The sequence below is a fragment of the Sus scrofa genome, chromosome 18, assembly GCF_000003025.6.
Source record: "Sus scrofa isolate TJ Tabasco breed Duroc chromosome 18, Sscrofa11.1, whole genome shotgun sequence".
In the NCBI taxonomy this organism is placed as follows: Eukaryota; Metazoa; Chordata; class Mammalia; order Artiodactyla; family Suidae; genus Sus; species Sus scrofa.
In genome coordinates, this window is record NC_010460.4 from 7254905 (window position 1) to 7276860 (window position 21956).

Genomic DNA, 21956 nt, shown 5'->3' on the forward strand with positions numbered 1-21956 from the left:
TTGCCTTTGGAATGGATTAGCCATGAGATCCTGCTGTGTAGCACTGGGGACTATGTCTAATCACTCATGATGGAGCATGACAATGTGAGAAAATAGAATGTGTATGTGTAACTGGGTCACCATGCTTTACAGTAGAAAAAAAATTGTATTGGGGAAATAACAATTAAAAAAATAAAAATAAAAACTGAAATAAATAAATAGCCCCTAAATAAATAAATAAAAGGTATGTTTGGAAATTAAATATGAGAAGCATTCCCTCTACTTGTTACTTGTTTCAAAAATCATAAATTCTTCTTCCCCCAATATGACTGCCAACTTACAATCTTTTGAAAGAGCAGTTAGGATGCTCCCCAGACTGACCCAGAGCTCTTCTTGTCAAAGTCCCCAGCATTGCCTATGACATCAAGGCTCGCTCTGGTTCATTCAGAACCAGGGTTATTGCTTATTAGGAGGTAGCTTCTTTGTTGTTATCACCAAAGTCAAGGGCACTTAGAAGCGAATTGTCCCTCGTATACACACCTGAGAGCCCCGCAATATGTAGGTACATGTCCCATTCTTGATTCTGACACCTTAACCAGTGTAGATAGTGGCTGATTATGAACCAATAACAAGAAAGGTCCTTGATCTTCAAAAGGGGAAATTGCATATTTGAGTGTTTGGAGAATAGCGGCCCCCAAGGCAGTCCCATAGCAAGGTCAAGGATCATTTAAAGAGTTTAGACGAAAAGATTCTGAGTGGTAAGAGACTTCCAAAAACCAAATCTTAAAGACCGAGAGGCTCAGTTGTGAAGGCTTTGTTTCCATTCCCAGCTCTGATAATGACTGACTTTCTAACTGTGGATACGTTTGCTGTACTTCCATGTCTCTTAGTTTTCTTATCCATAAAATGGGGAAAATAGATCTTATCTCCTTCCTAGAGTGACTTTGAAGACTGAATGGGGAAAAAATACATAAACAAAGCATTTGTGTCAGTCTCCACACCAAGAAGTGCCCGGTAAACATTTTGTTATAAATATTGTTATTACTGTAATTTTGACATTGTTATGGTATCAAACAATAGATCTTGGAATTAGACTGGACAGAATAGTTAAAGCAACCAGGAGGTGGTGTCAGCGAAGGTAAGTGTGTGTCGTCTCCCCGAGCCTGAGGTTGGCTGTGAGCTGGAGCTGCCTTAGAGTGAGTGATGACTGATACCCTGGAGGTGCAGGGAGACTGGGCATGGCGGTGGTGGTGATGACACTGCAGAGGAGGACGTGGGAGATAAGGGGCGTCGGTGCTGCAGAGGCAGCAATGACAATAGAGGTTATTCTGCCTTCAGGCAGCAGTGGAGTAGGGAGGGGTAGCCTGGAAGCCAAATCTCCAACAGGGAGAGAGCCCAAGTCCTGTTTTGGACTGGGCTAATAATGCCCCACAGTGCATTTGTGCCTCAGCTTGCTCTGATCTAATCTGAATTGTCCCATTATCAGTTTCCTAGAGAGCTCAGCTCAGAGGATTTGGTTGGTGGAAAAGGAGCTGGGAGAGGAGGGGAGCTGATGTGCAGGAAGCTAGATGTCCATGGGCAGAGTACTGGACTTTGGGGGAGGGGAAGGGACTAGAGAAGGCCCAATAGATTTGTATCCAAATAGACCAATCCTGAATCATCATTTTGCTCTCAGTCCTTAACCATCCGGCATCAGTGTTCTCATTGTCATCCAGAAATGAACTTGGAAGCCTATCTGTGGCTGTTCTACCCTGCCCTACCACCTCTGTTCTATCGGTTTCCATGACTTTATTTTCTTCTATACATTTTTTCTTTCCATATATTCCCCTCCCCTCTGCCATCACCCAGGGCCAGGCCTCCCTTCACCACCCCTAAACCACCAAAATAGCCACCGTGTCTCTTGTCTTTTATCTTATCAATTCAGATCCCCAAGGACCCCACCAGCCTTTTGTAGATGTTATTTTCATCATGTCAAACTCTTCCTCAAAAGCTTTCAGTCCCTTTTTTTCTAACATGTGAAGTCCTGACTTCTCTTCACATTCATGATGCTCTACAGTATGGCGTCTGTCAGTGTAAGAGCTTGGTTCCACTTGTCTGGCTGTGGGGCTGTCCTTCCCCCATCCCAGCAAATGCACAGAGCACACTGCTGATGAGTAAATACCTCAAGGGATCATTAGTGAGACTATCCTAGTAAATCCCATTTTGCCTGGGATGGGGAAACAAGGGAAACAGTCAAAAATGATTTCTTTCAGAAGTGTGTTCACTGAGTCCCCAGCTGAGGATTTGGTATGACACGGGAAAGAAGGTTTCTGGCTTAGAATGCAGCTCATTCCTATAGACACTTAGGAAGCACCTTAGGCAGTGTGAAGGAAAGGCTGTGCTGTCTCCACTACCAAAAGTTTGCAGTCAACAGAGAGATGAAGATACAAGCCATCGGTGTAATAGAATGCAGAACAAGGCAGTCAGTCATGCCTTTGCAGACTGAAAAAAAAATTATACAACCTTGAGGTTGAGAATATGTTTTAGCAGACTTACTGAGAACTTAAGCCCAAGGTACAGCCTCTCAGGTGGCTCTGAAGGGCTCTTTCTTTCTCTTCTTCTTTTTCTTCTTTTTTTTTTTTTTCTTTTTAAGGCAGCACCTGCAGCATAAGGAAGTTCCAGGCCAGGGGTCAAATCAGAGCTGCAGCCACCAGCCTACACCACAGCCACATGAGATCTGAGCCACATCTGCAAACTACACCACAGCTTGTGGAAATGCTGGCTCCTTAACCCACTGAGCAAGGTCAGGGATCAAACCCATATCCTCATGGATACTAGTTGGGTTCATTACCAATGAGCCATGACAGGATCACCACCAGGGGGCTCTTCCTCCAAAGAGGTAAGAGAGGAGCCAGGATATATATTGGAGCTTTTGCAAAACAAAAATAAAAACAGGAGTTCCCGTCATGGCACAGTGGTTAATGAATCTGACTAGGAACCATAAGGTTGCGGGTTCGGTCCCTGCCCTTGCTCAGTGGGTTAACGATCCGGCGTTGCCGTGAGCTGTGGTGTAGGTTGCAGATGCGGCTCGGATCCCTCGTTGCTGTGGCTCTGGTGTAGGCCTGTGGCTACAGCTCCGATTAGACCCCTAGCCTGGGAACCTCCATATGCTGTGGAAGCGGCCCAAGAAATAACAAATAGACAAAAAAAAAAAAACCCAAACAAAAAACAAACAAAAAAACAAAAATAAAAACAAAACCCCCCAAACAACAAATGAAAACAAAACAAAACAAACACAAAAATACAACAATAAAAAAACAAGTAGTAGAACATCAAAGGATCACTGGGAATTAGAGAAAAACAAGACATCTCAAGTTAATGAATTTAGTGCTTTTCCATGTGTGAGATGATGCAAGAGTCTAGACTTATTGAAATTACCCTCTTGATACATGCTTTACTATTTAGGGCCAGTATCCTGATTTTCCCACCCTGAATCCTCTCAGGTGCACCTTTGGGGCCAGGTGCAGTGGCTGATGGCTTTATGGCTGCAACACCTTTGGTCCATGGATGCAGCAGGTGATGTGACATCCTCGGCCACACTTTATTCCTTCCTATAGGGTATGAGACCCCGGGAGGTATTCAAAAGCAAATAGTGTCCTCATTTTCCAAATGACAAAACTTAGCTGCCTGAGAGCTAAGTGGCTTATTCCTTGTCATGGGGCTAATAATGAGGAGATGAGGGAGTGGGTCCTTTTCATGGGCTGCTCTGCCTGCAGCCAGCAGGGCTGTGACACACACCAGGGCCATCAAGCATGCTTGGGGGCAGGGCAAATGGGCATGGAGCTGGGAGACCTCCTGAGTAGGGTGGCATTGGACCTGAGAATTGAAGGATTCAAGAGGTTTCAATCCTAGAAGACAGGAGAGGAGAAAGAATATCCCAGAAATAAACCCTGGGAACAAAGACACAGAACAGGGCAAGAGGAGCCACCAGGGTGGGATTGCTTGGGGAGAGAAGGATCACTCCCTCAGCTCCCCTGAGAGGCTGAGATAAAGGGGGAGGGGGAGCTGGTGTTCCCTGACTGATAAACAGGCTCTACTCGGAGGCCAATAGTGTGAGTGGGGACAGGAGGGTCAGGTGGCAGAAGTGCTCTTTCTCTAGGAAAAGGGAACTGGGGTGGGGGTAGGAGGGAGCTGCTGCATGAATACTTGTCCTCAGACTCAGTACTTCTTCCTAGAGCGGAACCAGGAAGGAATCTGTGAGCCAGAGAGAAGGGCAGAGAGCCGGCAAGTCCCCTGGGGAAAGACATTTCCTTCTAGAGTCAGGTGCCTGGGGTGAGAGGCGGGGCTCACTGCTGCATGAGAATCCCCGGGCTCCCCAGTGGAGAAGAAAGAATGTGAGGCTCTGAGGCAGAAGCAAGAAAGGCAAGGGAGGTGATGGGAGAGGGGGAGAGGTGGGGGTCCCATAAGGGGAGAGGTTCATTCCGAACCCCATCTGGGATGAAAATACGTGTGTTGGGGGGGAGGGGAGAGGGGGCAGTAGGAGGTGTCAATGACCTGCTAGAACAATTCATTCTGACCCCCATCTGGGATGAAAATACATGTGTTGGGTGGGGGATGGGCAGCAGGTGCTGTCAGTGACCAGCTAGAACTCTCTTTCATCTACCCACCTTCCCGAACCAGCTTCTCTCTTCTTCCTCCTCCTCATTTAGTTCCAGAGGGGGGAGACAAGAGTTGGGGAGAAGCATGGGGTCTGAGCGAACCAGTGGAGTGGGGACTCCCTGGAGGCTGGAGGTAAGGGACTCTTTGACCTGCGGGGGGCGCGGGGCAGATTTAGGATAACCTTCCCAGCTCCCAGGGGTCCAGAGTGGGGTTGGTCCATAAAAACAGGGGGCATTATCTCTGTCTGGAGGGACCCTGGCACTAACTGTTCATTCTTCCCCTCTCCCCCCTTTTTCCCGCCCTTCTCTCCTACTCCTCTCCATCTTGTGTTTCTCACCTCCTGGTTCTCCACACAGAGACCTCCAGAAGAGGAGCTGCCCACTGTCCAGAGCAGACGGTGGGCGAGGGCATTGCGGGCACTAACGACAGTCCTGCTTTTCAGTCTAATCCTCGGTTCTTCTCTGGTGCTTTGGGCCTACATCCCAGGCTGTCGCCCTCGTAAGCAAGATCCTAGCACCTGGCCACCTAGTCAGCCCTCCCTCAATCATGGACCCCGTCCACCTGTCCATCCTCCCCAGGTTCTGTGCCCACTGACTTACTTCATCCCAACCCTGCGAGCCCAGGTTCATGACCTCTTCCTCCCTGTCTCCTGCTCCTGGCCACAGTCAGGCCACCTCCTCCACAGCAGGGTGTCTGGTCCCCCCCCCCTCCCGCCCCAGGCCTTCCTCGCTTTCTCTGTCCCAGCTCAGAGCTTTTCCCCACAGGCCCCTGTGAGACACTTGTGTGCTGGAATCTCCTGGAACGTTACCTGGCCTCTGAGAACCGAAATGTGGCCCCTTGCACTGACTTCTTTAGCTTTGCCTGTGGAAACAACAACAGGACCAGGAATTCTTTTCAGGAACTTGCAGAGGAGAACAAGAACCGGCTTCGGAGGATACTGGGTAAGGGAAACAGGGTACAAGATTCTCTGTGCCCGGGTGACACTGAGCCTAGAACCGACGCCCCTGACCCAGGCCCATGTGGCTGTGGGATATCTGGTTGACATCATTCTCAACTGGCTCTCAGGCAACTTCTCCATTACTGTACATTTCACTGCATGTACCTCCCTACTTCCATTGCTTCTGGTCCCCCCCCTTCATCTTTACCTAACCCCCCTCCTTTTCCCTTTCCCATTCATCCATCATTCATCTCTCCAAGTTCTTCCTTTTACCAAGCTCTGTCTCTTATGTTATCTCCCTTAAATTTTCAATTTCTACTCTAAGCCAAGTGGGCTTCCCCCATTGGCATCTCAACACCTGTTGCACCTTCTCTCCATCACTCTCATTCTCTAGCCTTCAAACCTTTCTTGTCTTCATATATCCCCTTACTGGTATTTTCCCTTCCCTTCCATCACCTCCCAGCCCTCTTCTCTCACCGTTATCTCATTTCACTACTGAAACCTTGAACCAATCATGGCAAGCATGTTGAACTGGAAGAAGCTGAACTGGAATAAAGGAGATGGGAGTTTGGAGATGATGATGGAAGGAAGGAAGTGAGAGAGTGGGTAGAAGTGATGGAGGGAGCTCTTCTGGTTGTGCATGAGGGAATGAACATAGATGGGCATGGAAGATATGCTGGAGAAAGGAGAGGGCCAAAGACCCTGGAAATAAGTAATTTCCTAAAGATGGTACCTATGGAGAAGAGAAAAGACCTGAGAGGAAAACTGTGAGGGAGGAACCGAGGCCATGTAGGAAGTAGGAAGTCAGTCCCAGGAAGTTGGTGAGGATTTGGGAGTAAGAATGTAACAAAAGGAATATATTTCCAGTGTCAGGGAACCTAGAGAACCTGTTGAGAGTATCAACTGGAATTTGGAAGAAATAAATGTGTCCCGTTGCACTCCTTCTTTTGATGGGAAAAGAGTGGAGGTGGGTATTCCGTACATGATAGAGAGCCAGGCTTTAAGTTAAGGTACCAAGATGGAAAGAGAAAATATGATTCAGACACATTGTGTTGCCCATAATAAAATGGAAGGATGTCAGGAGATGGAGAGACGGTGATAGATACTAGAGAGCGAAGGATTCAAATGGATATGCGTTTGGACTTTTGTCCTGTGTGTTTTTTCCTGGGATCAAAAAGGGAGGGAGTCTGGACTAGGAGAGCCTGGCCCTGTTTCTTCTCTTTGCTAATAAACTTTCCTCATTTTTTTCCTCTCTCTGATCCCTCCAAAATTCTCTAATTTCCCCATTTTTTTCTAATTCCTTCGCTTATCTCCCTCCTTCCTCTCATCTCTACCCTTTCTCTTTTTTTTTTTCCCATATTCCACTTATTCCACCTCTTTTAGTTTCCTCGCCTTTCTTTCCCTCCTCCTTTCCTTTCTCACCTTTCCTTAATCTTCCTCCTTGTCATCTCCATGCTCCCATTCCCTGCTCTTATTCTTTCAGCAAGTGGACTCAGGTCCTCCCATCTTCCCAGGCTTCCTCATCCCTCTCTTCCTCCCCTTCCCTCCTTTCTTGGGAGTCTTGCCTTTCTTTCTTCAGCTCTTTCCGTCTCCCACCTTCCCTGCTTATCTCTGTGAATCTCCACTCCTTTAATTCTCCCTCCCTTCCTTTCTAGAAGCCCCCAGTTCCTGGCACCTGGCCCCCGGGAAGGAGAAAGCCTTCCAATTCTACAACTCCTGCATGGACACAGGTGCCATTGAGGCTGCAGGGGCTGGTCCCCTCAGACAAGTTATTGAGGAGGTGAGACCTGGGCATCCACTTTTCTGGATGTAGGACCAGTATGTGCTCCAGGGCTGCCATTTTCCCTTAGAGGATGTGTCTCTTTCCTAGGGATTTGGGAGGGAAGTGGAAATGGCAGTGCCCTGTGGCAGTATTAGGACCTTGGATGAGGGTAGGGAAAGAGGGATGAAGGTGGAGCCCTAGAGGGGCCAAGGTCAGGAAGTGGTTATCTGAGCAGTAGGATGGGCTCAGAGACTAAACCCTGTCTCTCTTCTTCCCAGCTCGGAGGCTGGCCAGTCTCTGGTAATTGGACACCCTTAGACTTTAACCAAACTCTGAGCCTTCTGATGAGTCAATATGGTCACTTCCCATTCTTCAGAGCCTATTTGCGACCTCTTCCCATCCCTCCCCACACGCCGGTCATCCAGGTGAGGGAAGCACTGGCCAAAATGCAGGGATACCTGGGAGGGGACGGGGGAGGGGGGGCTGCCTCAAATTCTAGGCTCTCCTCTCTTAGAGGAAGGCTTCAGGTTGGGGGGATGGGACAGATGTACAATGAAGGAAGAGACTGAATTTGGGGGAAATAACTGATGTGAGAGTCGGAGACTTCAGGTAAGATTAGGAAAAGGAGCAGGGCCAGTTCTGGGAAGGCAGATTAGTTCTGGTCTTCCTTGCAGCTCATCTGAATTACCCCCAGGACTCTTAACTAGTTCCCCATCTTTGTATTGCATTTTCCCCGGAGAAACCTTTCTAAACCAAGAGCTAATGCTGTTGTCTGTTTAAATGCCTCCAACGGCTCAAGGGGTCAGCTGGATCTGGTTCTTTGTCCTTTGCAAAGCCTTGAAGGTCTGACCCTAATACACTCTTCCAGCCATACTGCCTCCTTCCACCCCAGGCCATCCGCACTCACTTCTAGCTCCAAGGATATTTCTCAGTTCCTTACATATATGGCTCCCTCTGCCTGAGGCACTATTCCTCATCCCACACTCAGCCTGGAAAACTCAGCCTTTTATGAACAAGCTCACACCTTAGTCATCTCTGGTCCTAGGACCCAGCACAGGGCTGGGTACCTAGAGGCCCACACCAGGTGTTTGTTGAGCAGATAAATCCATAAACACCCTGGAGGTATTGGTATTGTAGTAGGGAATTTGATGCTGTATATTTGTCTCCTACCTTCAGAAATTCCATGAAATTATGCAAGAGTGGATATAAGGAACTAATAATCCGGGTAAGGCATCCTCAAATTCGGTCCTAAAGGGTGTGATCAGGAATTTAACTGGTGTGACCTTTGGAAATTAAGATCTGAAGCAGGTAAAGAAAAGCTCAGGAGGGTAAGAATGCAGGCTGAGCCCAGAAGCGTGGTTGATTCATGCAGGTGACAATGAAGCTAAAAGGTTTTAAAAGGGCTTCAGGGAAGTCCTGCGCTAAAGGGAGAGCCTGGAGTGGTGTGACCCTGTTGGGTCAGTGAGAAGGCTAGTCTGTTGAACAGAGGATTTGGGGTAGGGATGGGGTGCAGTGGGAGGTAAAAATAAAGCTGAAGACTTGAGGTTGAGCCTGATTATTCTCAGCCTATGACACCAGACTGAGGTGAAAACTTTGGACATAATAGGAGAAAAACAACAAAGGGCTCCTGAGGCCTCTCAAGTGTGGTGGCTGTACATAGAGCCTAAGCAGAGTCAGCAGTCTTCAAGGTCAACCTGGAGGTGCTGAGGAATCTAGATGAGCAAACGTGAGGCTCTGAACTAAGACAGTTGTGGCAGAAATGGACAGTGAGGCCAGGCATGAGGATTTAGGCAACTCCATTCTTATCATATTGGTCCATGGTGATTCTGGAGGACCTGGTGACTGATTGAATATTAGTGAAAGAAGTGGGGAAATTGGTGAATGACCCCAGAGTTGATCTGGTATGAATGGGAGGGAGATGGTTACATCACCTTGAGATTAGATGGACTCCCCATGGGGAGAGTGAACCACAGAGGGAGCACCCCAGTGAGAAGGGTAAGAATGGTCAGGAGGAGGAGGTCAGACTGGCTCCCGTGACCCACGGCGTTCAGGAGAGAAGCCAGCCCTGGAGGGAGGGGTTATCTTTGATTCTAGAGACTTATGTGCTGAGAAAATAAGGAATGAGAAGACATCATTGGGAACCTCCTGGAGACATCATTAAAATAGTCATGGAAATAGACTTGGATTGTATGAACTTGAGAGGAAGTTAAGGAAGTTGAAGCAAAGGCGTAGATGACTTTTGGTTCTTTAAAGTTTGGACATAAAATGTGACAAAGAAGTCAAGAGAAAGTTTTTTTTTTTTTTCTTTAAGATAGGGTGAAAATACATAGCTCTGGGTAGAAGCAGGATAATGAAATCAGAGAAGGAAAATAAAAAATACGGGAGCATAGATCTTCAGAGGAGAAATAAGGACACATCAGTGCCGGAAGTAGGATGAAACAAATGAGGTGACTGGGCCACTTGCCTGGGGTGCAAAATTTCAGTGGCTACTAAAAACTCACTCATCAAGATAAATAGTATTTCAAAGAATATTTTTTTAATGTCAAAATGAATGCAAAATTCATGATGAACAAAATATCGAATTTTTATTCATTACGGATTTTTTTGGAAAAAAGCTTCCCTCTGCCCCAAAATGGATCAAACCTCTATTGGAGACATTTTAAGAAACATCTTTGATTTTCAAAAATTGATCCAAACACATTGTGGATTTTTTGAGAAAAGTAAATGATGAGCAGTTTTGCTATTTTTTTTGGATGGAGTTTTAGCATTTTTTTTTTTTTTCTTTTTTGGCCACACTCATGGTAAGTGGAAGTTCCCAGGCCAGGGACTGAACCTGCGCCACAGTAGTGACGGGAGCTGCTACAGTGACAAAATCGGATCCTTAACCGGCTGAGCCACAAGAGAACTCTTAGCGTGAATTTTGATTTTAAAATATCAATTAATATATTATTGATCTTAAATTTTATACCTGAGACAGGTATCTCATGTCCTTTACCCCAGACCTAGCCCCGACGCAGGGAATGGGTCCCTTCAGGACATGGGTTATCATGCTTCTCTCGTGCTGAGCACCCCCAAACCAGTGGAATTGCCCACCCTCTTTCACATTTCCGCATCTGGACTGTTTTCCCCCATGCTCCTGTCCCTCAGTCCCTCCCTTCCGTCCCCTCTTGATCCTCTGCATCCTCTTTAGTCTGTCTCCTAGGGCCGTCTTCCTGGTCCATCCCCATTTCCCCACACCTGTCCTCTCCTTCCTCCACATTCCCCACTTCTCTCAGTCTCTCTTGTGTCCAGATAGACCAGCCAGAGTTTGATGTTCCCCTCAAGCAAAAGCAGGAAATGAAGATCTATGCACAGGTAAGCTGGTGCCAGGAACCAAGGTCCTGACCTCAGACACTAGAGAAAGGCAGGGGCCGATGGCGGCTGTGACTAAGGTTGCCTCTCCCCAGATCGTGCGGGAATACCTGACTTACCTGAACCAACTGGGAACTTTGCTGGGAGGAGACCCAAGCCAGGTGCAACAACACGCCTCCATGTCCATCTCCATCACCTCGCAGCTGTTACAGTTCCTGAGGCCCCAGGAGCAGCGGCGAGCACAGGGAAAGCTCTTCCAAGTGGTCACAATCGGCCAACTGCAGGTGCCCTGAACCAGGGACCAGAGGATTTGGGCCTGAGGGTCTCTGTCCCAAACTTCTTTGACCTCCTTGTCTTCTTTCTCCTCCTTTCCTTAATTCCTTTCCACCCCTAGCTTTCCTGGCTCCATCCCTTCCCCCCTGAGGGAGAGGAAGACCCCTGTCCTGCCTCCTCAGCCTTTGTATCCCTCCTTTAAGGAAATGGCCCCTGTCATCGACTGGTTGTCCTGCTTGCAAGCAATATTCACACCGATGTCCCTGAACCCCTCCCATTTCATTGCCGTCCACGACCTGGAGTATTTGAAAAACATGTCGCGACTGATTGAAAAGGAGCTGTCAAAACACAGGTGTGCTCCACGTGGGAGGGTGATGGAAAGAGAGTGTAAGGACCCAGAGGTCTCAGGGACAAAGGTGATTGGACAAAGCAGGCTAGGAAGGGCCTCCCAGGAAGATGGGAAGGGTCCAGGGCCGCATGGGGCCAGAGAAGGGCTGGGATGGATGGCCCGGGAGGCACGGAGGAAACAGGAAAAGAGACTTGGAAGGCATGGGGCAGGGAAAACCCATAAAATGAGGGATTCCCATAGCTGACACGACATGGGCTTTGCCGGGAAGCCCCTTCTGAGCTGCAGGAGAAGCTGGAAGGCTAGCCGCTGGGGACAGCCAGGGCATTATGTCTTGTCAGCAGCTGAAAGGTATGAGTCATCAGAGTCAATGGAGGAAGTGAAGGCTGGGAAACAGTTCAGGGAAAGGCCGGTTCTCAGGTGAAAGGATTCAGGGGCCCTTGCGGGAAAGACCAAGATGTTGAGGGAGGTGGGGGACGTGAGGTTGAGGCTCTGTATTGGGCTCACCTCTGTCCCTGCTACTGTGTGCCCATGGCTCAAAGGCAGTGGCTTGCTTCCAGGGCCCTCTCTGTGGTAACTCAGTGGCAGCAATAAGTAGAAATTCTTTCAGAGGGAAGCACACAGCCATCCATGCAGATGTGAGCAGCTTTCTGTAGGATTACAAATTAAATCCCTGCAAGAGAGTGGCCACTGGGCCAGAGAAAGGTCCTGGATCGCAGCTTTGCTCTGCTTGGAAGGTGCATCATTTGTTTCCTCTTTTCACTGCTGCAGTTTGGCCTGTGGAAGTTCCTAGGCCAGGGTTCAAATTGGAGCAGCAGCTGCTGTCCACCGCCACAGCCACAGCATCGCTGGATCCAAACAGCATTTGCGATCTACACTGCAGCTTGCGGCAGTGCTGGATCCTTAACCCACTGAGCAAGACCAGGGATCAATCCAGTGTCCTCACAGACACTATGTCGGGTTCTTAACCCGCTGAGCCACAATGGGAACTCCATAGAAGATGCATCTTAAGATGAGCTAAGTTTTCGTGGTCGTGGAAGTCATGGAATCTGTTTTGTTACATCTAAGTCTGGCCTTCATCTAGCCCAGACCCTTCTTGCCCTGTGACTTCATCTGGCTCTTTCTTCTATCCTTCTCCACCCCTATTCCAACCCACTTCAAGACAAGCTCTTCTTGACAGGTGCACATGTCGAGTAGTCGTTCTCTATAAATACAGAGAAGGAAGCATCATGGGGATCTACTCATGAGGAAGCTCTTCTTGTGGCTTCCCCAGAGCCCTGGAGTATATGTATGGGTCTCTCTTCTCTTCACAGGGAATTTCTGCAGAGCCACATGATCTTGGGTCTCGTGGGAACCCTCTCTCCAGCCCTGGACAGTAAATTCCAAGAGGCACGCCGATCGCTGAGCCAGAAACTGGGAGAGCTGACAGGAGGACCACCCGTGGTGAGGAGAGCAGGGGAGGGACTCTCCTAGATCAGGGGCTAGAAAAGCAACTGCCATCTAGGGGGATAAATGTTGGCATCTCTCTCGCAGGGAGGGTTGTGAGGAGGGGGTCCCTCAGTGTCTGGGCTCCCAATGGGAGCAGATAGCTGGAGCACAGGACACTTACCTTGAAAGTTAATGTACCAGGCTGGACCTTTAGGCACGTGTCTGGCTACGTCTAGGGCCTTTTGCCGAGTAGGAAAGTTTAGACATAAAGCTCTAAAATGATCAAGACCTGCTTTTCCTTTGTCATAACCACTGGACTGTTTTCTGATTATCTGGAGCACTGTGGTTTGAGAACCCAGACCTACAGCCTAGGGTGCAGTGGAGTGAGAGACAGGTGTAGCAAGCAGTGGCCTTGCCTCTGTCCAGGTGATTCCAATGTTTGGTGTCCAAATGTGCTTCACAAAGAGCTCATTTCTGACATCCTGCAGGATCTGTTCACCACCCCGGCTGCTTCATGGTACAAAATCTCCATGTGTTGGAGGGGCTGTGTACCAAATGCATTTCACCAACCAAAGTCTGCTCTGTTCATAGGTTCCTGAGAACTTTGAAATCCTAGGTTGACACATCCAAATGCCAGAGGAGGCATCCTGAACATTAGATGCCCTCCAACCTCAGTCAAGGCCTCAGGGTAGTCTTGAAAATCAGTGCAGTTTCTTTGCTTAGTAACCTGTGGGCCATTCCTTGGTCCTGGAGAAGCTCATTGCTTTGACCACCTGAAATAGCTGTGGAATCCAGAGAGGGGAATATACACAGGGGCTGGAATGTAATTATTGCCAACACTGAGAATTTATAATGTGCCAGGCATTTTTCTAAACCCTTTAGATATAAGAGCTAATTTGATCCCAACAATTCTAGGAGATGGGCAAATTCTTGTGTTCCTCTTTGATTGATGGGTAAATCGAGACCACAAAGTTGAGGATCTCCCTTGAGGCAATATAGCTAGGAATTTGCTAGAGCTCTAGGATTTGAACTCTGGCAGTCTGGCGCCAGTGTCTGTGTGCTTAACCATTATTGTTGTTGTTTTAAAATACTCCTTAGAATGTTCACTCAGGTGGCCTAGTCCCCAAGAACCTTGTGCCCACCTTTTTTCTTGACTCAGGTGGAGTGGAGCAGAGCCCCAACTCTTCTTAGTTGGGGCTGCTACAAAATCCCTGGTAAAAAACAACTTTATGTAAATCCCAGAATCCTAGTGGCGCTTCTTGAAGGGTGTATGGGTGCCAGCACTGAAACTCACACTCAAAAAGCAGTAGGTTTACGAATTGCTGAATTTCCTACCCTTTATATACATGTATATCCTTTATATATATGTATTCTATACATCCGTATATATCCTTTCGGACATATTATTCTCCTTGGGCATAAAATCTAAATCTAGCTCTACCAACAAATTGTTCTGGGACTTGGTGGAGCCCTTTCACCTGCCTAGAATAACACCAAATATGACACACAGTAATAACGGCTGAAAGACCCCTAGTGGTCACTCTACATCAGGCCTTGCTTAGATTATCTACTCCTCCCAGAAGCACTCTGAGGTCCTCAGAAAGGACAAGTAACTTTCCCAAGACCACACAGCTCCTAAGTTAAGGAATAGACTCCAAAACATGTCTGTCTGACCCATGAGACCATGTTTTTTTTACCACGTACTCTGCGGGATTGAGAAATCGTGGGTGGTACAAACATTGCGTTGGCAAATTCTTTCTATAAAGGTCAAGATAGCAAATATTTTTGGCTTTGCGGTCTATGTGATAGGTGTTGCAACCATGCAACTCTCCTTGTTGCAAAAAAGCCATCATGCACTAAGTAAATGGCTGGGCATAGCTGTGTTTCGAGAAAACTCTTGTGTAGATAACAGATACACTTGGAATTACCAAGAAGGAGAGTTTGGGGTGGGTTTAAGTGATCCAGTGGGCTATCTGTGTTGGAGGAAGGACAAAAGTGGTATCTAGGGAGGGGAAGGGGGTTTTCTGGCAAAGAAAGGGGGTATCATTTCATTGCAAGGAGGCATGGTGCAGGCTGGCGAAGGCTGGGTGCAGAATGAAGGGTCCTCCCAGAGGCTCTGGGCTTATGGGAGGCTGTCCTGCTGCTGCTGGAGCCTGCCCTGGGATTTGAGAATCAGCCAGGAAGCCAGCACAGCTGGAAGAGAGAAAGCACAGGGGATAAGAATAGGGAGGAAATAGGACAGGGAAGTCAGGGGGTTATCCAAGGCCTGGGACGTCAGTGTAAGGACTTGGGCTTTTCTTGGCATGAAACAGGGGCCATAGAAGGATTTATCTGTGTTGTGCTTTATTTGGTTTTTGTTTGTTTTTGTTTTTGTTTTGTCTTTTTAGGGCCACACTCATGGCATATAGAGGTTCCCAAACTGGGGTCGAATCAGAGCTCCAGCTGCTAGCCTACACCACAGCCACAGCAACGCTAGATCTGAGCTGCGTCTGCAACCTACATCACAGCTCATGGCAATGCCAGATCCTTAACCCACTGAGTGGGGCCAGGGATCGAACCTGCGTCCTCATGTCAGATTCATTTCCGCTGAGTCACAGCAGGAACTGTCTGTGTTGTGCTTTAAAAGAATGTATTTGGACAATAAGCAGTGGTGTTTCTGGATGGATGTGTGGTATGAAAGGCAGAGTGGAGTCAAAGATACCACCAAGGTTTTGGCCTTGATTTGACCCCAAATTGTATTTATACCCAATGATCGTTGTTTACAAATTTCTCATCATATTCTGAATGAATTCTGATTTACAGTGTCTTTATTCAGAAGGACGTCTAGGTCTCCTTCTTAGACCATATTTAGTGTATTAATTTTGAATATATAGTCAATGAAAAAGGTCTTTCTCTTATTAAACTTGAAGAGCATATTTTTGAGAATGAAAAGCAGAACTTTCCATATGTGCCTGTTAGATAGGAACCACTGATATTCAGCGCAACATCGCAATTTATTCAGTAATTTTAGCCTTTGTTTCAATCATCTGCTATTTCTTCCTTGGGTCCTTGGTGGTTTAATTTAGTGTATCTTCATCTAGATTACTGGTAAAATTCTGCAGGGAGGAGGGGAAGTATCAGGTCAGTTTATTGAAGACCTGGCTCTATGGTCCTCTATTCATTTATGCAGCAATTATTTAATGAACATCTATTCTACGCCAGACACTTCTCTAGGCCCACGGGATGTTTCATGAATAAAATAGATAAAAATCTTAATATTCTAATGGAGGCAGGAAGACACTAAACTAAATAAAGTATGTGCGGCTGCGTTAAGTGTTACAGAGAAATAAGTCAGGAAAGAGGTGAGGGTATATCACAAGGTTTGGTGGGGGCAATAGGAGAAGCTTGTATTAACTTGGAATCATTAATCAGTGCTGTTCCCTATGGATCAGCCAGCCGAGAAGCCACACAAGTCACACTGTCACCTAATGTTGTTATCTCCTGCTGATTCACAAAGATGTAATTCATGTTTTCCTGAAATCAAAATAATGCCCACAGAGTGGGGTAGAAATTTACAGAACATTCTCCATGTATTAGTTCACCTGCTTTTCCAAACAGCTCTAGGAGGAAGGTGGAACAGCTATTAGGCTCATTTTTAGAGCTGGTGTAATTGAAGTACGAGGGTTGAAGTTAATAATCCATGTTTAGTAAAGACGGGACTCTTTGTTCAGAGGAAGCCCTGCGTTGCTCCTTCAGGATGAATCTGGCCTTGAGGTGTGTTTGGTTGGCCTTTAAAGCTTTTTACAAACCTTTCATTAATGGCCAACCTTCAAAAATTAGGCAATAGCCCATCAATAGTCAGATTTCCAGGCTTTGTTGTTCTTGCTGTTGTAAATGTGAGGTTCAGGCAGTGCTGAGCCCTTTCCAGGGGCAGCAGATGTCTGGAGCTGAGGGATGCCGGTGGCTGGGAGGGATGCCCCTCTGTCTCTGGTTTGCCATCCACACGCTGGGGTTCAGAGGTTGGACTGCTTCTCTCAGTTACGTTACCGCATGGCCCCTATTTTAATTTATGGCTCTTGATTTATGATTTATCCTGAGTGACCCTTTAAACCAGGGAAGTTTTTGAATGGTTCTGACGTTATTTGTCCTCCGTGATCCCACACTGAGGCCCTTTTGTAGTTACACATTATTTTCCAAGTGTTCAAAAATAGTCGGTTTAATGATTCGTTCCAGGATTTCGTTTAGAAATGAACATTAAGGACTCCTGGCTGGCCTGTAATCTCTAAAATCTTCTTTCCCCTTATTACCGAAAGTTACGCACACATTTGTTTCCCTCCAGACTCTTGGGATTTTTTTTCCTGATTTCGATCATTCCTCGTGTTTCTAAGGTTCTATCTGCGACTTTTTTCTGTTCTTTAAAATGTCTGCTGAGACTCATTATCCTGGGTTTGAAGTATCTTTTCCATCCTTTATATTTTAGCAATGATTTTTCCCCCTCTTTCTCTATTTTCAATCACTGTCGTGTACCCTATCACCCTACTTCTTAAGAGATGGCAGATGAATATATAACCTGTCAATCTCCCCCTCTGAGGCTTATATTTATTTACTGCTTCTGAAAGTCACTTTTCTGCTCGTGGAACAAAGGACCCAGCACAAACATGACAAAAGAATCCGAGGGGCATGGGCAGGGGTGGGGGGTCTGCCATGTGTAGGCCGAGGTGGCGTCTACACTCTCCAGTATCCTGGTCCAGGCCTGCTGGGGCCCAGGCTTTGGGCACCAGCATGGGGCAGGCAAAGGCTGGTGGAAAAAAGGGAAGGCAGCCCCCAAAGGGAGCAGGGAACAACCCAGGAACCAGGAGGCGTGGAAAGAGTAGGCAGGTCCACATTACCAAGCTCAAGGCCAATGCATTTGCTGCTGTCCGAGGTGATGCCTTCCACCCTGCAGTCTTAGAGCCAAGCCTGTCATGGAGCCTGTGGGGGAAAGACACTGAGGGTGGCCAGCCGAATCTGCCCTTGACCCAGGCATTGCTGTCAGACCCAGATTTCCTTTCTATCTGCATTTGCTTTTCATGTTTGTATCTCAAAGCTCCAGCTAATACACTGTCAAAAGGGTCTGAGCCCTCTCTCACCAGGAGGACATCCTTAACGGGCCTCAGGGAAAGGGGGCAGATCAGAACACACAAATGTGGGCACCCAGGTCTGGGACAACTTCCAAAGTGGTAAACATCCCAATAGGCAGCCTCAGCAGTGTCTCCAGCCCCAGCGATACTGGCTTCCCTTTCTCTTTCCTCTTTTGTGGGAAGCCCCATAAACTCTGTCCAGTCTCCAGGCCACTGTGCCTAGTAGCAGCCTAACTGCTTTCCCTGTGAGATCTGGGGGAGGACACGAGTTACAGGATTGCAGTCTTGTGACTTCATCCCACTCAACCGAAATGAGCAGGTCAGCTGGTTTTTCCTAAGGCCCAGGTCAGCTTTCCTTCGGGCCAGCTCTCATTCCCAACCTTTGGTTCCCTGAATGTGTTTCTTGTCCTCCCTGTGTCGTCTCCAGGCCTGACCTTGGTCATCTCTTCAAAGCCATACACGCCCATTGCCAAACCTCCCAGCATCTCTCTTTCTTTCCTTCCTTCCTTCCTTCTTTCCTTTCCTTTCCTTTCCTCTCCTTTCCCTTCCCTTCCCTTCCTTCCTTCCTTCCTTCCTTCCTTCCTTCCTTCCTTCCTTCCTTCCTTCCTTCCTTCCTTCCCTCCTTCCCTCCTTCCCTCCTTCCATCCTTCCCTCCTTCTTTCTTTCTTTCTCTCTCCTTCCTTCCTTCCTTCCGTCCTCTCTCTCGCTTTCTTTCTTTCACCACACCCATGGCATATGGAGGTTCCCAGGCTAGGGGTCGAATTGGAGCTGCAGCTGCTGGTCTACATCACAGCCATAGCAGTGCGGGATCTGAGCCACATCTGCAACCTACACCACAGCTCACGTCAACGCCGGATCCTTTAACCCCCTAAGCGAGGCCAGGAATCAAACCCACGTCCTCAGGGATACTAGTCAGATTCGTTTCTGCTGAGCCACAGTGGGAACTCCCATCTTTCTTATGTTTCTTATACTTTCCATTCTGCTGTTAAAAACCACCTGACATGCCAAGGCCCACTTTGAGTTTTTGTCTCCGCCTTTGAGGTTGAAGAAGTCTGTCTACCTATCCTCCAGTCTCTACCCGGCTTTGATAGGAAGCTTCTTAGTCCTCCGAATTCATATATCTCATCTTTTCTTTTGGCCTCTTCTCCTAACAATATAGCAAACAAAACCCAATTTCATCCTGATAATTTTCTTCTTTAAAAGATAAGGTCTTATATGATCCACAAGAACCATCTGAGGAGTGGGGAAGGAAGGTGGAAGTCAGGGAGAAATTACCTCCTTCAAATTCCATCTTAAGAAAAGAAGTTTGGGGGGCGGGGTGGGGCTGGCGGTGGTCTTCACCTCTGGGATCCCTGGGCTGAGTGCGTGGCGGGGCATGTGGTGGGGGGGGATGAGGCAACAAGCAGACCTACTAAAATAAGAGGGTTAGCTCTAGTCCTCTCCTACCCAGGAGCCCTTCCTTTGTTCAGAAGGATGCCTCCCAGAGGCCTGGCTTTCGAATCCAATAGGCAGTAAGGAAAATAATTTGCCCAGCCCATGAGATTAATCCTGGAAATGGGGGCCCCTTTTTGCTGAGCAGCAGTTAACCCTGGGTGTCACCCAAAGAGCTTATAGGGCAAAGGAAGCCAAACCCGTAAAGCATAGAAAAGGGAGCATCCTCTGGGGTGGAGGACTAGACAAGATGGACTTGGGAAAGTAGATGAGAAAGAACCCTTGACGGGAGCCATTCATTCAGCTTTGTCTCTGTAGCCCACCCAGCCCCGCTGGATGACGTGCATGGAGGAGATGGAGGCTTTCTTCGAGCCTACACTGGCAGCCTTGTTTGTCCAGGAGGTCTTCAGCCCAAGCACGCAGAGCGCTGTACGTGAGGGCTCTTCCCCAGCCCCCTTCCCTCCCCACCCAGCTCCTCCTAATTGTCTTGACTTTGCCCTTCTCAGTGGTCTCCGTGGTCAGGGAATCGGGCAGTTACAGAAAGAGAACCCAGGGAGGGACACGCTGTTGGGAGGGCTGCACGGTTTAGCTGTGGACACAAAGTCTACACGACACGCACTAACCAGGTCACCCGACTTGCCTGCACGTTGTGTTTCTTCAACCATAAAATGAGAAAATTGAATTCCATGACCTCTAAGGCTACTCCTTGTTTACGATTTTTTATTTTATGGCTGCACTCAGGGCATATGGAATTCCTGGGCCAGGGATTGAATCCAGCCACAGCTGCGGCAACGCAGGATCCTTTAACCCACTGCTACAGGCTGGGATCTAACCTGCACCTCCACAGCAACCCGAGCTGCTGCAGTCAGATCCTTAACCCCCTGTGCCACAGTGGGAACCCCTATTTATGCAATTTTTTAAAACCATGTGAAAATAGAATGCTATCATCTTGAGACATGCAAATGAATAACTACTGAATACTTTTCAGTGCTACCATGTGCCTGATACTCTTGCAAGCCCTTTACACGGACTACTTTAATTCTTAGTATCACTCTAATTTTAAAGCACAGAGGGGTTAAGTAACCTGCCCACAGTCACACAGCTACTGAATAAACAGCCTTAGGGTTTGAACTCAGGCTCCTGATGTTGTCCTCTGTTTTCCTCCATCAAGAAGGGAACTATCCAAGACGGTAGATAGCTGAGAAGGCAGTAACTACACTGTCAGGGTGTGAAGCTGGGATGATTTCAGCTGCTGGGAAGCTGAAGAACCCAGGGAGATGGAGGAGGAAATGCAGGCCTTAAGAAAGAGGGCATGAGGACAAGGACCCAGGAGAGCAGGGAAGGGCATGGTGGCCCTCTTCCTCCCTCCACTTTCTGGGCGGGTTGCCTGGCCAAGAGAAAGGCTGAGCTCTCCCCACTGGGAGGAACTGCCTCCCCCACCATGAAAGACCAGTTCCCACCTTTCCTTCTGTCCTTAATACCTTCATCCTGTCTCCACAGCTCTCTGTACCCTGGGTTTTGGTCACTAGTAAATATCACTTTCCATTTTTTTCTTTCTGGAAGCTCCTCAGGGCCAAGCCCACTTCCTAGAGGGCAGGACCCAGGACCAAGGCTGAGCCTGATCCTATTTCTCTATCCTGCCCCTCCTGCCCCCAGGCCATGGAATTATTCACTGCAATCAAGGATGCCCTCATTGCTCGCCTCCAAAGCCTTCCCTGGATGGATGAAGAGACCCAGAGAGAGGCCCAGGACAGGGTAAGGCTGGAAGGAGACAGTGTGGGAACGTGCAGCAGGTGTAAATTGAATATTGGATTAAGAGATCACAGTGCCTGGGTGATCTCTTGATCCAATATTCAATAGGGTGCTAAAGGCGCAGGGTACAGAGCAAGTATAAACACCAATGTGCTGCACACACAGCAGTGACAGGGCAGTGAGCAGGAGCCCTTGCTTCGGCTAGACTTGGGGTGGCTAGGTTCCCTCTACCTTTTTGTCTCCTCCCAGATCACCAAACTTCAGGTGAACATGGGGGCCCCAGAATGGGCCCTGAAGCCAGACCCGGCCACGCAGGAATACGACGATGTGGGTCCCTGCCCTTGCCAGCTCCTCTTTTTGTTCTCAACTTCCTCACCATCCCTGCCCCACTGAGGGGCAGAAGGTCCTTTTCCCTGGTTGATCCTAACCAGAACTGCCCTTGCCCTGGTGCTGCCAGGGATTGATGGGCAAAGAGTCACACTGTGGGTCTTGCCAGCAGAAGAATAGAATCTTTTCAGTTCATGATGCGTGTGTGGACACATGGCCCCATGCATTTGTGTGACTTGCTTGAGTGTGTGTGCTGGTATGCGTGAAGCCTATTTGCACGAGCATGTGGTAGTGTCACAGAGTTGGTTTTCCATTATTCTTGGAATGGTTGTGTGTCCGGACTTATCTGTCTGGGTTCACACACCCCCGTCAGGGCATAAGAGTGTGCGTCTTCATTTGTCTCTGCGTATCCGAGTCACCTCCTGCCTCCTCCCAGATGCAACTTGGACCCAGCTTCCTACAATCCTTCCTGAGTGGCATCCGATCCAGCCGAGCTAGAATTATCCGGAGTTTCTTGCAGCCTTTTCCCAGCCACAGGTATGGCACAAGACATGGCATCCTAGAGCTAGCCATCCAAAATGAGTAGGAAAGAACGCCGGGAGAGCAGGAGCAGTACCAGTATTTGGGAAGGGC

The 21956-nt window shown here is 48.1% G+C and overlaps 1 protein-coding gene across 1 annotated transcript in view; it reads left to right on the forward strand.

Annotated features, from left to right (window-relative positions):
• KEL (Kell blood group, metallo-endopeptidase) overlaps positions 1 to 21956 on the forward strand; it is a 36968-nt gene that overhangs the window by 12527 nt on the left and 2485 nt on the right. The window contains exons 3-17 of the mRNA XM_021078895.1: positions 3462 to 3534; positions 4194 to 4281; positions 4668 to 4749; positions 4974 to 5115; positions 5382 to 5558; positions 7210 to 7334; positions 7595 to 7741; positions 10608 to 10670; positions 10763 to 10951; positions 11144 to 11292; positions 12600 to 12729; positions 19563 to 19673; positions 20901 to 20999; positions 21246 to 21323; positions 21760 to 21860. Of these exons, the coding sequence (XP_020934554.1) occupies positions 3462 to 3534; positions 4194 to 4281; positions 4668 to 4749; positions 4974 to 5115; positions 5382 to 5558; positions 7210 to 7334; positions 7595 to 7741; positions 10608 to 10670; positions 10763 to 10951; positions 11144 to 11292; positions 12600 to 12729; positions 19563 to 19673; positions 20901 to 20999; positions 21246 to 21323; positions 21760 to 21860 (1754 nt within the window). The remainder of the gene's footprint in view (positions 1 to 3461; positions 3535 to 4193; positions 4282 to 4667; positions 4750 to 4973; positions 5116 to 5381; positions 5559 to 7209; positions 7335 to 7594; positions 7742 to 10607; positions 10671 to 10762; positions 10952 to 11143; positions 11293 to 12599; positions 12730 to 19562; positions 19674 to 20900; positions 21000 to 21245; positions 21324 to 21759; positions 21861 to 21956) is intronic.